General features: G+C 44.5%; 1 protein-coding gene across 8 annotated transcripts in view; it reads left to right on the forward strand.

Annotated features, from left to right (window-relative positions):
* Window positions 1–16293, forward strand: part of ctbp2l (C-terminal binding protein 2, like) — a 141152-nt gene that overhangs the window by 91376 nt on the left and 33483 nt on the right. The window contains exon 1 of one of the 8 annotated variants that reach the window (XM_050060998.1): window positions 12979–13747. The exons of the other annotated variants lie outside the window; for them this stretch is intronic. Coding sequence (XP_049916955.1) covers window positions 13726–13747 — 22 coding nt within the window. The 5' untranslated portion in view covers window positions 12979–13725. Of the gene's footprint in view, window positions 1–12978; window positions 13748–16293 lie in introns of those variants that run through there. 8 annotated transcript variants of the gene reach the window in all.

The following is a 16293-nucleotide window of genomic DNA, read 5'->3' on the forward strand; positions in this document are numbered from 1 at the left end:
GACATATACATAATGTTCATGACAGGTTCATGACCGTGTCATGTCATAGTTATGACAGTGTCATGTCACTCTTATGTAGATACCTTAAAGTAAAGTGTTACCAAAGTTTCCCTTTATATCCATTGTCTTCTGTGGCGATCAGCAGTGATGTGGTGGTTCACTTTTACACTGTGATCTGTAGCCTATAGTTCGGCTTTAGCTTCTAACTATCTTTGTCTTTTTAACCTGTTGTTGCTGCTGAGTCAGTTTGACATCCTGGATATATCCTTCAAACACAGACTGGAGACCCCTCTGTCTGCTTCTCTCTGGAATCACTATCAATCCTGGTCCTCTTAAGTGGGTCTTACAGTAGATTTAAAATGGACAAAAAAAATGCACTGAAGTCATGAATTCAAACAGAAGGAAGCAGTCACTTTTTATTTATAAAAATATTCCAGGTAGCACAGTGGTGACTGAAGGCCAGGTGACTGGAATTTAGATTGAAACTTAACTGGCCCCTGCCTGCTCCTTAACAGGCCTAAAGGTCACTGCTGAGCGCTAATGGCAGGATGCGGAGTGTGAGTGTGTTTGTGTGTGTGTGTGCTCATCATGGCATGTTATGATTGGTGAGAAAAATCTTCCGGCTATTTTTGGGAGATCGCACTGTCATGTTTATTCTACTCGTCTCCTCATCCTGTGGCTGTTTTGTTTACAGGATAGCAACGATGTGTGCTCACTGCTCGCGCTGTAAGAATGGCAGCACTTTGATATAATCTCCCCAATTATCTGTCGTCAATTCTGCCGTATATTATTCCTCTCTCGGCGGCAGCTGGGGAGGAGATTGGTTTTGTGCGTGTCGAACGGCAACAGCTGCATCCACTAAAACAGACAACTACCTCTGCACACCTCCCCACTCCTTCTTTTTTTTTGTCCCCCCCACCCCCCTTCTCTTTCTCTCTCACTCAGTGGTGGGCAGGTCACCCTGAATTATTCATCAGTGTGAAATGAAAAAGCTCATGGATATTGAATATCCCCTCTGAAGTGGTGGCCAACCTTGTGTTTTTTTTTTCTTCTCTTCTTCCTTTTTTTTTTTTTTCTGCTGAAAAGAGTAAAGAGCGGTGGATCTCATTGCCAGGGTATTTCAAAGGTTAACCGATTGCTTTACCTCGCGCACATATTTACTTTCTTCAAGGTTTGTGACCAGCGAGGAGGGGCGGGAGAGAGATGGGGAAACGGAGAGGATGGAGAAAAAAAGATTGAGAAAGAGAGGAGATGAAAAGAATTGGAAATAAAAAGGTAGAACGGTAATCTGTGTTCCTGCGGATATTTTTCTCCTGGAAGGAGTCGTTCCTCTGACCACCGCAGTGGGCTGCCTTGTTGTGTAAGCTGCTAACCTTTCTTGTCGCGTGTTGTGAGGCCTTTTCCTTCCTGGAACGAGCGCGCCTGTGGTCGGTTGTGGTCGTCCCGATCGACCGGTTGTCATTAGTTTCCCATGCGGCCCACTGTGTTCCTCCATTGTCCTCCTGCCTGGTCTTTTGTCCTGTGGTTTGATCTGCGGCCCGCGCTGCAAATCAATGCTACCGGTTGCCATTCATTCAGCTCCACAGCCAGCAAACACAGCGGGGACCCTTAGAACATCTCCCATGTGAGAGCATATAAAATGGGCAGCGAGGATAAAGGGGCAGCTTCAGGCTGTTGTTTTTCTACATGTTTAGGACATTTCAGTCACAATTTAATATTTCAGGGTCCATTTTTTTCTGGTATTAGCCTCTTTATTTGTCCAAGACACAAGCTGAATGCTGTTTCCCTGAAGGACAGACATTTAAAGAGCCTCCTTTATGCCAGAGAGCAGATGCTAAGATAATTAATAAATAAAATAAATAAAAACTATTCAAGGGGCGAGCCCCTCCTCCCCTGTTTGGTATGTCGTACGTGCTAATAGGAGTGTTTTATTCGTTCAGTATCCAAGAGAACAGGGCAGCATTAAATCTGTGTCGCTCTCATTGCCCATTTATGTTGCTACTACCCTGAACCCTTTCAGTCATTACAGTCCATTTTCCTCCATTCCCAATTTCTACTGCAGCATAGACAATTACTCAGGAATCCTTTTAAGAGTATTCCCAAGCCATACAAAGACCAAATGTGCCTGCAGGAAGCAGCCGGGGCTTTAACTGACTAACCTTTTCCAAAAGTATTCTTAACAGAGTTGTAATGACCGACAATTGGAGAGAGAGGGGAAAGCTATTTTATTTTCCGAAGAATAAAACAAGTCAAATGATTTGTCTTCCAGGAAATGGTTCTGAGGCTCTGCAATCGCTTAGTTGAGAACATCCTGTGACTTGCAGGTAATTACGCTGGAGCTTAAGTGAAATACATACAGGAAGTGGGGCAGCGTCGTCGTAGCTCGGAGGTGTCAGGTGCTCCAGGTGTCGCATCGTGTGACAAAAAAAATGCAAACTCCGGTTACAGTGGGTTTGTTGGGGAAGGGGGTCTGCTCCGCCAGAGGAAGTGTGAAATATCATCTGCCTTGGTGGAGCGAGGTGGATGAGGAGGTGGGCGGGAGTTTCTTTCCAGAGGGTGTAGAGGGGGTTACGATGATGAAAATGGCTGTAACTCTTTAGCAAAGTGAGCTTTAAAAGGCTGTAAGTGGACACCTCGTAGTATCTGATGGCTGACTCCTGGTTGACAGGACCCGGCGACCCTGCTGTATTTATCGTAATGGAGCACAGCTGGGCCGCAGCTTCGATGGGTTAATAGCCATGTGACAGCTTTTGGAGGGGGGGAGCGGGAGGTATTGTGTGTACGTGTGCGCATGCATTTTATTTACTCGTGCACTCTGATGAATGGCACGCAGGGGCCACACTTGGGAGGGTGGGACTCTCTGCTGCGTCTCCACTCTCTCTGCCAGGCCAGATGGCTCCTGTCACTGAGAGAGGAGGAGGAGCGATGGAAAGGAAAAGGGGAAGGAGGGAGCTCTGAGTCGCCCTTAACAGCGCCAGAGTGGCCCGTCCCCAGAGCCACCACATCTGGAGACCACCTGCAGCTGGCTCAACCCGCTTCCTCCGTCCTCGTCCCTTTTCCCTCTTGCGCACGCTCACTTTCGCACTGTTTTTCCAGATGGGGGAGGTGGCAGCGGCGTGTTTGGTCAGGCTGTGATTTGTGCCCATATTTCAGCAACTTTAGTGTGTCTCTGCTATGGGCAGAGCAGGGAGGGGGAGCAGGGGGGAGGTAGTGAAGGAGGGACAGGAGGAGGAGGCAGTGGCAGCGGTGCCGTGAAAGCGTAGCAAAATATCATTTTATTTTATGACTGCACCAGCCTCTGAGAGTTGTGGGTTTTGTATTTGTTATATTTCTTTTTTTATTCCTCCCCAAGTAAAAAGACAGAGTGAGAATGTTCGTTTTTCTTCCCTTCGCTGTTGCTGCAACTGATCCAGAGGCCACAGGGGGGCCGTTCCTGCCTGGAAAATAAAGCCTGCTTGCCCTCCTTGGCTCCCCCCAAATAAAATGCACTCATTTGCATTCCCATGCTGTAATTTAGCCCTCCTCTCCCTCACACACTCTCTTTCTCTCACCATCTTTCTCTCCTTTTCTCTCTCACTATCTCACTGTCCCTCATCCCTACATCTTTTCAGCCTTGGTCCTCGCGGTTCCACAGGGATTGGAACGTGGGTGGGGAAGAGAGGAGGGGAGGTAGAGAAAACAAAAGCAGAGTGGCAGTGTTGACTCAGGGTTGTTATCTGGACCGCTGCTGAGGGGGTGGGGGCTCTGGTGTGTGTATGTGTGTGTCTGCATACATGCCTAGGGGGGTTATTTACCCTGGCTGCTGCTGCTGCTGCAGCGGCAGGTGCCTCTCAGTGGATAAACCTGGGCCTCTTAAATAAATATTCACCGTGGGGAAATTAGACTTGCGTCACCAAAAACTACACTACTACTACTACTCCTGCTTATTCCTCACTCAGTCTCTCCACCTCTTGTCACACCAAGAATGTCCAGTCCATCGAAGATCGGCCATCTTACTCCCAAAGCCAGAGAGAGGTGTCATGTAGTGAAAAGGACAAACAAAACCTCAGAGGACTTTTAGATGTTTTTACAGAGCAAAAGATAAACCTGTTGTCAGTTTGTATCTGTGTTGTACACAGTGACTGTGTCTTTATGTTGAGAGGACTCCTGATGTTTTGGCAGGATGCACTCTCAGCTTGTTCCCTTAGAGATTTAAGCTCTCAAACAAAGTGCCAACAAATACAGTATGACCTTTGGCTAAGATGATGTTGCATTATTCATTCACTGTGCATGAAGTGTGGAGTGGGTTAGAGGGAGTTGCCCAGTTATCATTTAAGGACATTTTAAAGCCTATGATTGATCTGTTCTGATCAGAACCAGTGGATGAATTAGAAAACTTTTACCCCCATTGGTTTGTCTTATTTTTGTATGGAAATAATCAAGAGTTAAATTAAAATGCACGGCTTAAAGTCTTGTGAGAATGTTCACTCCACTCCAGTCCCATCTGCCCAAATATCAACTCTTGTGGTCGGGTCAGGTCGAGGTCAGATCATGTTTGAACCACAAACAAACTGCTCCAGAATTTGTTTATGACCGGACCACAACCACTTCCTTTAAAGGGTCTTGGTGCGGGCGTGCAAAGTACAGTTGCTGTAGTCAGATCTGCCTGAACAATCTCACCGAGGGGGAAAACAAACCAGAGTCTGATTGAACTGAACTTAACAACACAGGGTTTTTTTTTTTTTTTTTTAATCAATATACCAGTAAGAACAAGAGTATTTGTTTTCAAGGTCCAGTGTGTAGGATTTAGGGGGATATATATTGGCAAAAATGGAATCTAATATTCATGACTATTGTCATCAGTTTATAACATCCTTGAAATAAGAATGGTGTTTTCATTACCTTAGCCATTTATATATACATACAGAGTGGGTCATTGTTCACGGAGTCTGCCATGTTGTTTCTACAGAGCCAAACACTGTCAAACCAGACTGGCTCCTGATAGGGCTGTTCACATTTTCACGTTACCCATTGTAGTTCTCCTACACGTTTGGCACACAGTAGATGTTTCAGTTCTGCAACCTCACTGCTAAATGCTGTTAAAGCCTGCGTAATAGACCTTTGGACTTAAATTAAAGAGTCGGTTCAGCAAAATTACAATTTTCTCACTTACATCTAGTTCTATTGTTTGTAGCAGTGCAAACAGTTGTGGGTTTAATTGCACAGATTTTGTGATATCTGAAACTTCTGCCTTTACCCCAGTACTGCGGAGGTGAATGGATTTTCTTTTGTGGTGCTCATTACGCCAAAGAGGCCATAAGCAACAGCATTCATAGAGACTGTTTTATTTATTTTTTTATTAGTGGAAATTAGTTCCATTTATAACAGTGATGTTTAAACATCTTTGTAGGACAGGTATCTTAAAACGTCAGCAGACCAAACCAATACTATGCATATTGAGATACCACTAGAGGTAACTGGGCACATATGTGTTCTGTAATTTGAGTGAACTGACCCTTTTATCACCCATTACAGTCTAAGAAGTCCGGAGTTGTTCATAGAACATTCAGGACGCCACAGTTTATTCCACACTACTGAAGCTGCTCCTCTTTTTGGAACCACCGTGGAGTCGGTAATAATTTCGCTTTCAGACATGCTTGTTGTTGCCGTGTTTAACAGTATGATGTCAAGTCTAAATATTATGAGTATCACAATATGAATTTTTTCATATGATATTAAACATTTGACTGGTATTATCGTGAACGAGATGATATGGCACACCACTAATCCATAAAAGGGGTGGGTTACACCAGAGGCCCCACGGTAAGATAGTATCATGATACTTAATTCATGGTATCATTGCGATTTTAAACATTTTGCAATATGCTGAGTATTGCAATAATATATATTGCCATATATATGGTGATTTATTTTACTTTTTTTAACTGCAAATTATGTTCCCAAAGGAAAACTCGTTTTTATTGCAGCAAAATCTAGTGGACTGAAAAAGCAATTAATCGTATCACTCCAGTCGGCTCCCAGAAGTTTAATTTGTATTTGCAATATTCATAATTTTTAGAACTTTAAAAAATTAAAATACTTGGGTGTCCGTGTAGCGATAGAATATTAGCACGCAGAATATTGTGACACCATGCTGTATGGATTTTCTCCTCCGCCCCTAATCCATACTGTTGACCTAATTTTCGACTTTTATATTTGCACTCTTCCCACTTTGTATTTCAACTGCTGTACACCAGTTTACAAGACGGCACATATTAAGTAAAAACTACAAAAAGTGGCAACAGTTGTAATACACCACAACATAGAGTTAAGAATGGAAAAACATTCAAAGCAAGCAAACGAAACAAGCTGGCAGGGGGTATCCTCTAAGGTACAGCTGCTTCTGAGCCGAGCCTCCTACTGACCCAAGTCCAGCATCTGAAATGGACCCTTGAACCACTGGTCATAATGTGGTCAGCCGAAGCCTCATCTCCAAGCGGCTGGTTGGCTCACTCTACCATTCGCTTTCTTAAAATCCCTTTAAGTGCTTTAGGGGGATTTAACAGGCCTCGACATCCAGCGTCCTCTCAGCAGCCAAGTTCCAGCGCTTACAGGAAAAGGGCGCTTACAGTATAATTAGGCTGGTCAAAGAAGAGGGCTCTCTCTCAACGGTAAATCCAGACGGACTGCAAGGAGGCTCGGGCCATTTGTCGGGTCTTCCTGAGCGTGACCGTTGCTCTTGATGTCTCACTGTGCTAAAGGTCAGGTTTTAAAGAAGTCATGCAACAGGAGTGAGATCAGAGTGCAGACTGAACTCTGAATTTGAAAAATGTATTATTAGGCTTGTGCATCTAAGAAAAAATAGCACTGTGGATCCTTTGCCGATATACCTGGATCTGTTGTGGTGTTAAGACTCATCATTTTCATACAAATTTTTACTCTTGTACAAAGAAAAATATCCAGATTGTGTTAGTAGAAGCTTGCCTGGCTTAAACAGATTTCGACCCAGATTTTACGCCCTCGTGCAGACCAGAGCACCCAAGAAAAGGTTGATCAGTTGTTTTTCCACACAGTGACTGCTCAGAATATCTTCATGTAATGGGAAATGAAGAAAAAATGAAAATATAAAAGAGAGGAGAAAATACAAATGAGAAACCTATAAATAAAAACAAAACTCCAAGAAGTAAAATATACAAGAAATGGCTTAACTTTTAAAAACTAAAATCAGATTTTCACTGAATTTATTTTTAAAAAAATATTTAAATAAACAAACAAATTCACAGATTTTTGGTGAGGAAAAATAAGAACTCAAAACAATTAATAAATAATGAGCTTTAAGTATTGACTAGTTTTATTTCAGGTCAAAATAACCCTTATTCCAAAAGTTAGGACACCGTAAAACGTAAAAACACAAACAAAAAACCCCCAAATGCAGTGATTTGCAAATCCTTTTCGACCTTTATTCAATTGAATACAGTAAAAAAAACCAAGATACTTTATGTTTAAACTGCTTAATTTATTGTTTTTTTTTGTAAGTACTAATTCTGAATTTAATGCCTGCAACATGTTCCAGAAAATTTAACACGTTTACCACTGTGTTACATCACCTTTTCCGTTAACAACACTTGGTAAGAGTCTCGAAAGTGAGGACAATAATTCAAGTTGAATAGAAAGTGAAATGTCTTTCTCAAGATTCACATGCAGGCCTCCTAAAATCTTCGGTATTTAAAGACTGACTGGGGAGAAGAATAGAATCCCATCTGAACACTGAGAGATCAGTCTCTTCATAGAGGAAGTGTCTTGAAGCTGGTATTACAGACAACTGGTGTTTCTCAATCTGTGTTCTTGCCTTTACTTGTGTTCTTGCGGACTTGTGAAACGTCATCATTCGCAGCCCAAGTACTGTTCCAATTCAAAGTCCGCATCCAGCCAAGTACAGTCCAAATGCCCGGATGTGAACTTGCTCTGTCTGCATCGGGAGGTGACTTGTGTGGACTTTGTGACAGCCAGGTATCCCAGAATGCATTTCTCACAGACCAGTGGCAATGGCAGCCGTCCTTGGGAGTTTGTACTCCTGAATCGTACTTGCCAAGTCCGAACTCCCAAGTGCGCAAGTCCGAACTTGCCGTACTTTCTAACTCTTTTATGGATTCAAATGTTATGATTTCCTTATCAGTGTAGTTTTTACACCAACTTCTGGTCTGAATTTCGTGTGAATGAAACTTTTTTTGGAATCGGGGTTGTGAATCAGGTTGTGTGGTAATAACTGCAGGCGCAAGTGCTTGTGCTCAAAGGTGTGGTTGTGGCTTTGCTTCATGGCAACAGAGGCTGAGGGGCGAACAGATGTAGCCTTCAGTACTGGTTTAGACCCAAGTCTGGCTGCTCTACATCTGAAAGAGGAAGTGTGTGTTTGTGTGTGTGGGGGGGGACCTGCTGTGCCAATCTGTTCTCATTAGTGTTTACTCGCCCCCTCCAAACATGTAACGACATGCACGTCTAACTGCTGGAGTCGGGAGCATATAGCTGTTCGTTTGCACCAGGCCTGTGGCTGCATGTCCGCTCTGTCCAGCTACCTTTCCCACTGAGACCTGAGTCTTTCTGGGCTCGTCAGCCACTCATCATCAGCCGCAGCACCTGCTGGAGAGATCACAAGCAGGTCTTCGGGAAGCAAGTCCCTCTAGGAATTTTTGCGAACTTGTGATCACAAGAATCAACACGAACTCAACCAGTGGTTTGGGATCACACTTGCCAACCTTGAGAAAAATAGGGAGGATTTTGAAACCAAAGCAGGGGGTGTGGAGGTCCTGGCACGGACGGTTTCCTGCATTTGAGTGACTTTTAAAGAATGAAAATAACAAAATAATAAGTACACTGCACCGGCATTGTTATGCAGCCGTCTTGTTGAGGTCGGGATGTGTGGACAGTTAAACCAGAAACCATGAATTACTAGAACCATCCGGAAACACGGACAATTATAAAGCCGCAGTCAACAATGCAAGACAATGCAAAAAAAAAAAAAGATGAAATTACAGTGCACAAGTTAAAGGAGCTGATGGAATCACACTTCACTGGAGCTGTACTTTAAATAACTCCATGTGACAAATGAATGATTAATTGATTATATTAAATATTTTACATTTTGCTTTTAATTCTCAGGAAAGAATACAGAATAATTTGCCCTTCAGTGCATGAATCTCTCCATAAGCTAATATCAGCTTTTTTATTATAGGTTTTCATTCATTTCATCGCACTGTGTGACCCCCATGCTGGATGGGAAAATCGACATTGCAGGTTTAACAAAATGTGTGCTCCTTTCCTTTAAAACTTTTAACAAGAATTCCTCAGGATTTCTTCTTCCAGGACATCTACAATTTAAGTTTTCTCTCCCTTAGTGCTCTTCCTATCTCTGTTTTTCCACTCACTGAGGAGGACGAGGCATGAGCACCTCTCTCTCTACATTTGATGTAGCTGTGTTGTTGTCCGGGATGAAACCGAGATTTTGCATTTTGTTGACAGATTTCCCCACTAATTTTCCACAAGAAACTGCAGTGCTTCCCACAGAATCAGAATCTATGTGTAGTGGTAGCTAACCACAAACACGCTTGCCTATATAGAAAATAAATATGTGGTGGTAAATGTTGATATCGCTGCGGTGTGGAAACCCTGAACTGTCAATTCAAAAGTTGTTGCAGTTCCATGCACAAAAATCCAGACCAGAGCCACTTTTGGAAGCCAAATATAAATAAAAGTTAAGCCTCAATCTCCACAAACAAGCTTCCCAAACTATGGTGAGAAGGACAGTTTCCATAGAAGTATTAATTGCACCCAATGTGCCCCTTTGATTGACCATTTTTGAAGGTACAAAACTGAACCGTCTCTTATCTAATACCCAGACTAATTATGTGTTTTATTGATGTTACTGAACAGACTAGATTTAGCTGAAGAGGAACTCACAGAAATGTGTTTAACTTTAGCAGTCGCTGAGATTCTTCAAGCTCATTTTTACTCTGGCTGCAACTTAATGCATAATTTTCTCATCAGTAAGTTAAGTTCGGGTTTAATAACACCAAAGGGGTTTCAAATATTATTAGGTGATGAAAAAACTGTTTGAATGCAGCCTTTCTGGGTCAAGTAATAATAATAAAAAAAACTCTAAGACCCCAGAGGGACTGAACCTCAACAATACCTACACTCTAAAAAAGATACATTAGTTCAACTTAAAAAATTTAGATAACAGTTTGCATGCATCTTTTTAAGTAGTTCCAACTATGAATAAATCCTATGAGTCTTTTATAATCAGACAAACCCGATTAGTTTAGTCAAACTAACATGATTTGCGCTGACCTCAAAAAATGTTATTAAGTTTTGTGGTGAAGTTATTTTTTTAAGATATTTTAACGTATGTATTTTAATTCCATCCTACTCAAAAATATCAATTTTCTTTTAAGTTTGACCAGCTTTTTAAATTAAGTTGTCAACTGACGAAAACATGTCAATGAACCATATGTAATTTGTTATTCTGCTGAAAAGCTTCTTTATTTTAAGCATAATTTACTAACCCCTTAAATCATTTTTTTGAGTGCACCCTAAAAAATAATCCACGTGTTCAAAAAAATTAAGGTAATAATTTGTATGCATCATGCATCAATCCATGAGTCTTTTATAATCTGATAAACCCAATTAGGTTAGTGCAACCAACATGATTTGCTTTGACCTTGAAAACCTTGATTAAGTTGAACCAACTCAATATTTATTGAGCCCGGTCTCACTCCGAAGTTTTCGAAATCCGTTGCTTGGGCAGTGAATTGCGCCAGAAAGAAAGAAACCAACGACAAAAAGCGTCCTCTAACATCAGCATGATACGCGGGCGGTTGCTGTTAAAGTTCAATGGCGCATGGCAGCGTCAAGGGGGAAACGCGGCAGGACAAGGACAAAAGTTAAGGCAGTGAAAGTCCAACTGGGGCAGGCGGTAGCGGTGGTGGACGGGTCCAACAAACACTGACTTTTACCAGAGAGAGCAGTGCCAAACCCTGTTCTTTTTTCCTAAACCTAGCCATGTGTGTTTGTTGTTGAAGGAAAAAAAAAAACGTCAATTTGCAGTGTTGTAATTTCCTGTGAAAACAGAAGTGTATCTTGATAGAAGACAATGCATGTAACAGGCAGAACTTGACACGGTGTCTAGAACGTCAACAACCAACACACCCAGGGTACCTTTCACGTCGTATCTGGACGTGGAAAGTCCATGACCAAACGTCAATATGTGACGAGGTCGAAGTGAGAATGTGTTGATTTATCCAGAAGCTGTGGTGATATTCAGTGGTCAAACTATTTTATTAAAAATATTCTTATTTATTTGAATTTAACCCCACTCACAAATGTCAAAAATATTTTTTTTATGCTGCAAAGCCTCTTTATTTGAAGTGTTATCCACTAACCCTGAGCAGCAGATGTCAGATATAATCTTTAACTGCTTATGTTGGAGCTCAATACTATTTGACCTTCTGACCTGTGGAGATGGCATTAATCAGCGTCCATTCACTAAACCTCTGGTGTTCCTTGATACACCCTCCCTCCCTTCATCTTCTTCTTCTTCTTTTTAGAATATCCCCAACCTTGTAGAATGGCTCTGTCTTTTGAGAAGCTGTGATCTGCCACGTTCCATATTAACATATTGCTGTCAGTCAGGGGCCGCCCTCCTCCTGCACATCCTCTAATGTTATTGAAGAGAGAAAGATCAGAGGGGCAGCCGTATCCCCACACTCCATCAAGAGTGTGTGTGTGTGTGTGTGTGTGTGTGTGTGTGTCTGGACGGCTGGCAGGAAGTGGGGGCTGCTGCCTTTGATGGTCACACTCCCTCAGATGTGTCATTGCTACAGACGGCGGCTCGGCTGACACGCCGTGTCTGTGCTCGTTGGGCATCTCACCTCTGAGAAACAACAGCCCTGATAGTCATCTAAACACACACTCACATAAAAACACACTTTAAGTGGATGCACACAATTATCCTGCACACACACACACACACACACACACACACATAAAGAGAAAAGAAAAGTGGCTTCACACCGGGCTGTTCCACCTTTCCACTTTACTGTCAGTGATAATCGCTTCTGGCGTGTGACCGTGCCGGGCTCTTTGTCTATTGGTCGCGCCTGTCATGCAGCCGGTGAGGTGTGTGTGTGTGTGTGTGTGTGTGTATATAGTGTGTGTGTGTGTATTTATGTGCGTCGCCGTGCTCTGGCCACGCTGCAGAATTGCAGGGAGGCTCCGGTTACATTGTTATTCTAAACAGGGTGTTTTCAGCCGCTCGTCCTCGCAGTCATTCAGCAGAGCGATCTGTCAGTTTCAGCTCCCCTCCCTCCTTCTTCCCCTCCAGGGACCAAACTGTGAACTTAACACACTCGGCTCTGATGACTTCCCTGATGGTGCAAAAAACAGCCAACTCTACAGCTGTAATGTTATTGCTGGAGTGGCTTGAATGTTGCATTGTTCCTCTGGTTTAAAGTGTGTGTGTGTGTGTGTGTGTGTGTGTGTGTGTGTGTGTGTGTGTGTGTGTGTGTTTCGGTGTGTGTATTACATATTCAGAGCAAGGGTGGGGAGTGTGTATGTCACCATTCCAATCTCTTCCCGGTAACCCGCAAAATGCCGGGGTGGGGTGAGGTTTTTGTGTGTTTTTCTCTGTGTGTGTGTGTGTGTGCAGTGTTTTTTGGGGGGGTTGTTGAGGTCTAGATGAAAGTGGAAAAGCAGAGGAGGAAACCAAATGATCAGGAGGGTGAGGGAGGTGAGGCTGGGAGCAAACGAAAGCAAGTGTGTGTGTGTGTGTGTGTGTAAGGGAGAGAGGGGGAAAAAGGGGGCAGGCGTTCTTAAAACACTGTGGAGTCCAGATCAGAAATAAAACATAAAAAAGGGGAGAAGAAGAAGGAGGAGGAGGAGGAGGAGGAGGAGGGAAAAAAGGGAGGAGGGATTGTGCTCGAGTGTGTTATGTGTGCGGATCCTATGAAGTGAACGCAGCCGGGGAGTAAATTGTGCGAGCCCAGAGAGCTCAGCTCTGCATGTTCGAGCTGGCACTTTTGATTTAGACAGATTTTTTTTTTTTTTTCCTGCCGCAAGATCTTTTTTCTCTGCCCCTCCTGGTTTATTATCAGCTAAGACAAAGGCAGGAGAAAAGAGCTAAAGAGAGGGAGACATAGAGAGAGTGAATAGATGTTGCGCAGCTGACAGCAGAGGAAGCGGCAGAGAGAGTTTTCCAGCCATCGCGCTCCCCGACCGCAGCCTTTTCTTCCTGGGAGATTAAAAAAAAAAAAGGACAAAAGCGTCTCCCTCCCACCTTCTCTAACCCGCTACCATCCGATCACCAGCCTGCACGTCGCTGTGTGTGTGTGTCTGTGTGTGTGTGTGCACAGAAGGACGCCGCTGGTGTATGGTGCTTTTCTCCCAGCCCTCAAAGGCATGGACTGAAGATGATGCAGCCGGGGGCTTAGTGAGAGATCGCTCCGCAAAAACCCCTTCCCCTCACCAACAGGGCCAGACCAAGAGGAGCAACTCCGGGGGAGGGGGGAGGGGGGGTTGAAGGAGTGAAGGAGGAGGAGGAGGAGGTGGAGAAGAGAGGTGGGGGGTACCCTCCTTGGATTATTGCGGAGGGTCTTCCACTTCCTTTTTTTTTTTGTATTTTTTGCTTTTTTTTTGTCTCCACTCGCCTCAATCATCTCCAGTTCTTGCTGCGATGCGTAGTTTTTAAGCCGAAGAATGTGGAGACAACATTTTCCAGGCAAGCAGCATGTTTCCTGTTTTCTTTTCTGGATGTCTAATAAAGTCTGGCATGTGGGAGGTGGGAGGGAGGTAGGTGGATGGGGGGAGAGATGGAGGGGGGGAGTGTGGATAAGAGGAGGGGAGAAGGAGTGTGTGTGTGTGTGTGTGGGTGTGGGTGTGGGTGTGTTGTGTGGTCGGTAAGGTGGGCGAGTAAGTCCAACATGTTGTCATTTTTTTCGAGATCCGCCCGTCCTGCGCTGCTGCACTTGGCTCCGTGTTTCTCGCTTCCTTTGCGGTCTTGGGCTCAGAGCGCGTTCTGTAGCTCGGGGCAACGGCGAAGAATAAAAGAGCGGGAAACACAGAGAGGGGAGGGGAGGGGGGGGAGGTCCGGCGTGGTTGTGCCATGGATGCTGTTGACACCCGCTTTTGTCCCGTGGTGGAGTGTGGGCCCGGCCCGCCCATGCACACAGAGGGTACCATTTAAAAACAGGCGTGCGCTCATTTTCTTGGCAGGGGAAGGATTGGTGTGGCGGGCAGCCGGGTGGTGACAGGGGTGGGGCACTGGCAGTGCAGGACAAGTGGCCTTTGTGTGCTACTTTTGGGAAAGTGAAGGGAGGGAAGGGCAAGGGAGGAGGCTGCCAACAAAGGGTGCTTATACCCACCCCCCCCTACTTCACCCGCTTTACCCCCTCTCTTCAGCCACTACAACTCATGCAGTGACCTCGCGCTGTCACAGGCAGATGAAGGGTTTGTGTGTGTTTATGGCAGGTCCTGTGTGTGTGTGTGAGGGAGGGAAGTAGTAAATGAGTAATTCAGCCTCAGTAAACCAGAAGTACAGGCTCTGGCAGAGTGCCATATTAAAGGGAGGAAACTCCAGCGAGGAAAACAAAGTGTTGTTTGACCCAACGGCACATCTGTGCATTATGCCAAGCTTCTCCGTTACTCCACAGTCAAGCTGCTGGCAGGCCGCCAAGGTTGTGTGCGGGTTCCTATTCATTTGTTGCCACATCCATGCAAGTGCATTCCTGTTGTGTCCGTGTTTTCATGCAGATCTCACTTTGCCTCTGCAACTTGTGCCTCCACATGAGCACTCACCACACACGTGATTTCACACGAGCAGGGTAGCATTTCGTTGAATATGATGTAGTCCAAAATCTTCTTATCAAATCCATTTTTAACCAAAGCTTGTCTCGCTTACTTACGTTCGCACACATTTTATCTCTGGAGCTGCTTTGCTCCAAATACTAAAAGTCCCAATTCATTGCTATTAAGTGGATAAGCTTAAATTATTGATACAAGCATGAGAGTTAAACCGCGAAGTTAAAACCGACAGGATCTATCTTACCAGAGAAAACTTTCTGCACCACTCTGTTGGTCCTGCTGAGCTGCAAAAATCACACAGTTTACTCACAAATGTAGAGTGATGTCAGAGGGTTTTTTTCTTTCTTTCTAGAACAAATTATCTTTGGCCGAGCGCAGATGCCAAATTGCAGAGAGCACATTAGCCAGACAACAGCCAAGTTTGAGTTTGGCCTTTGGGCAAGTTATTTGGAGAATTATTGTTAATTAGCTGCAGCTGATATAATCAACTGCCAGCGACATTTGCCATTTCAGACGACAAAAATCGGCGTTCAGTGACAGTTTATTACAAGAAGGCGGTGACCTGAATGTTTTGCAGAGTCTACTTTATGAGGAATAATAGTTTGATTTGTTAGTGTGCCCTACACACGATGTACAGGCCACATATGCATACTGTGACCCCACTAACCCCTCCACCCGCACACAGCCTCCTCCTGTTTGCCTGGCTGCCTGTGTTAACCACGGGATGGTGCGGGTCACGTTTCAGCACAGCGATCCTCAGGGTGGCACAGTAAATGGCCGTAACTGTTGGCGGTCAGCTGCAGCAGCAGCAGCAGCAGCCGCCCCCACCCAAGCCTTGTTGTCAAGAAGGAGCCACCTGCAAACAGCAGCTTGGGGTTGCTAGGTAACCGGTGGCAGCAGATGATGATAGTATGGTGGAGGGCTCGCCTGGTCTCCCATTACCGCCAAAGTGACTCCTGTTGCTGTTTTCTCATCTATTCTCTGCATGTTTCCTCCCTTTTTCTGACAACACCGCTGCGTGTCCCTGTTCCCTTCTGGTCCCTCTTCCCCTCACGGAGGCAACACAACACCAGCGGCGGAGGCCAGCGGTAGGAAGAAACTCCTCGCTCCCTTCCCCACATAATGGAAACTCTGGCCTCATCTCCCGTTGCGCCGCTCTGCTGCGTCCTGCTGCCAGACTCTGACTAAGTGTTGCTGGCTCAGGAACCGCAGCCTGCAGCCCGGGCCGGGTTCGGGTTCCACAAGTATTTGTCTACAGGAATGATTAAAATACTGATGACTGAGAGAGATCCAGCACACACACGCACACACACACACACACACACAAAAAATCTCATAAATGCCGCTAATCTACATCAAGTGGTTTTAAGCCTTTTCACTGGAGACCTAGATTTCCAAAATAATTTTCATTGTGACCCAGTTCTCATTTTTGACGACTGTTGTGTGATCTAATTGAGAAAAATG

This window comes from Epinephelus moara, chromosome 13, assembly GCF_006386435.1.
Source record: "Epinephelus moara isolate mb chromosome 13, YSFRI_EMoa_1.0, whole genome shotgun sequence".
NCBI lineage: Eukaryota > Metazoa > Chordata > Actinopteri > Perciformes > Serranidae > Epinephelus > Epinephelus moara.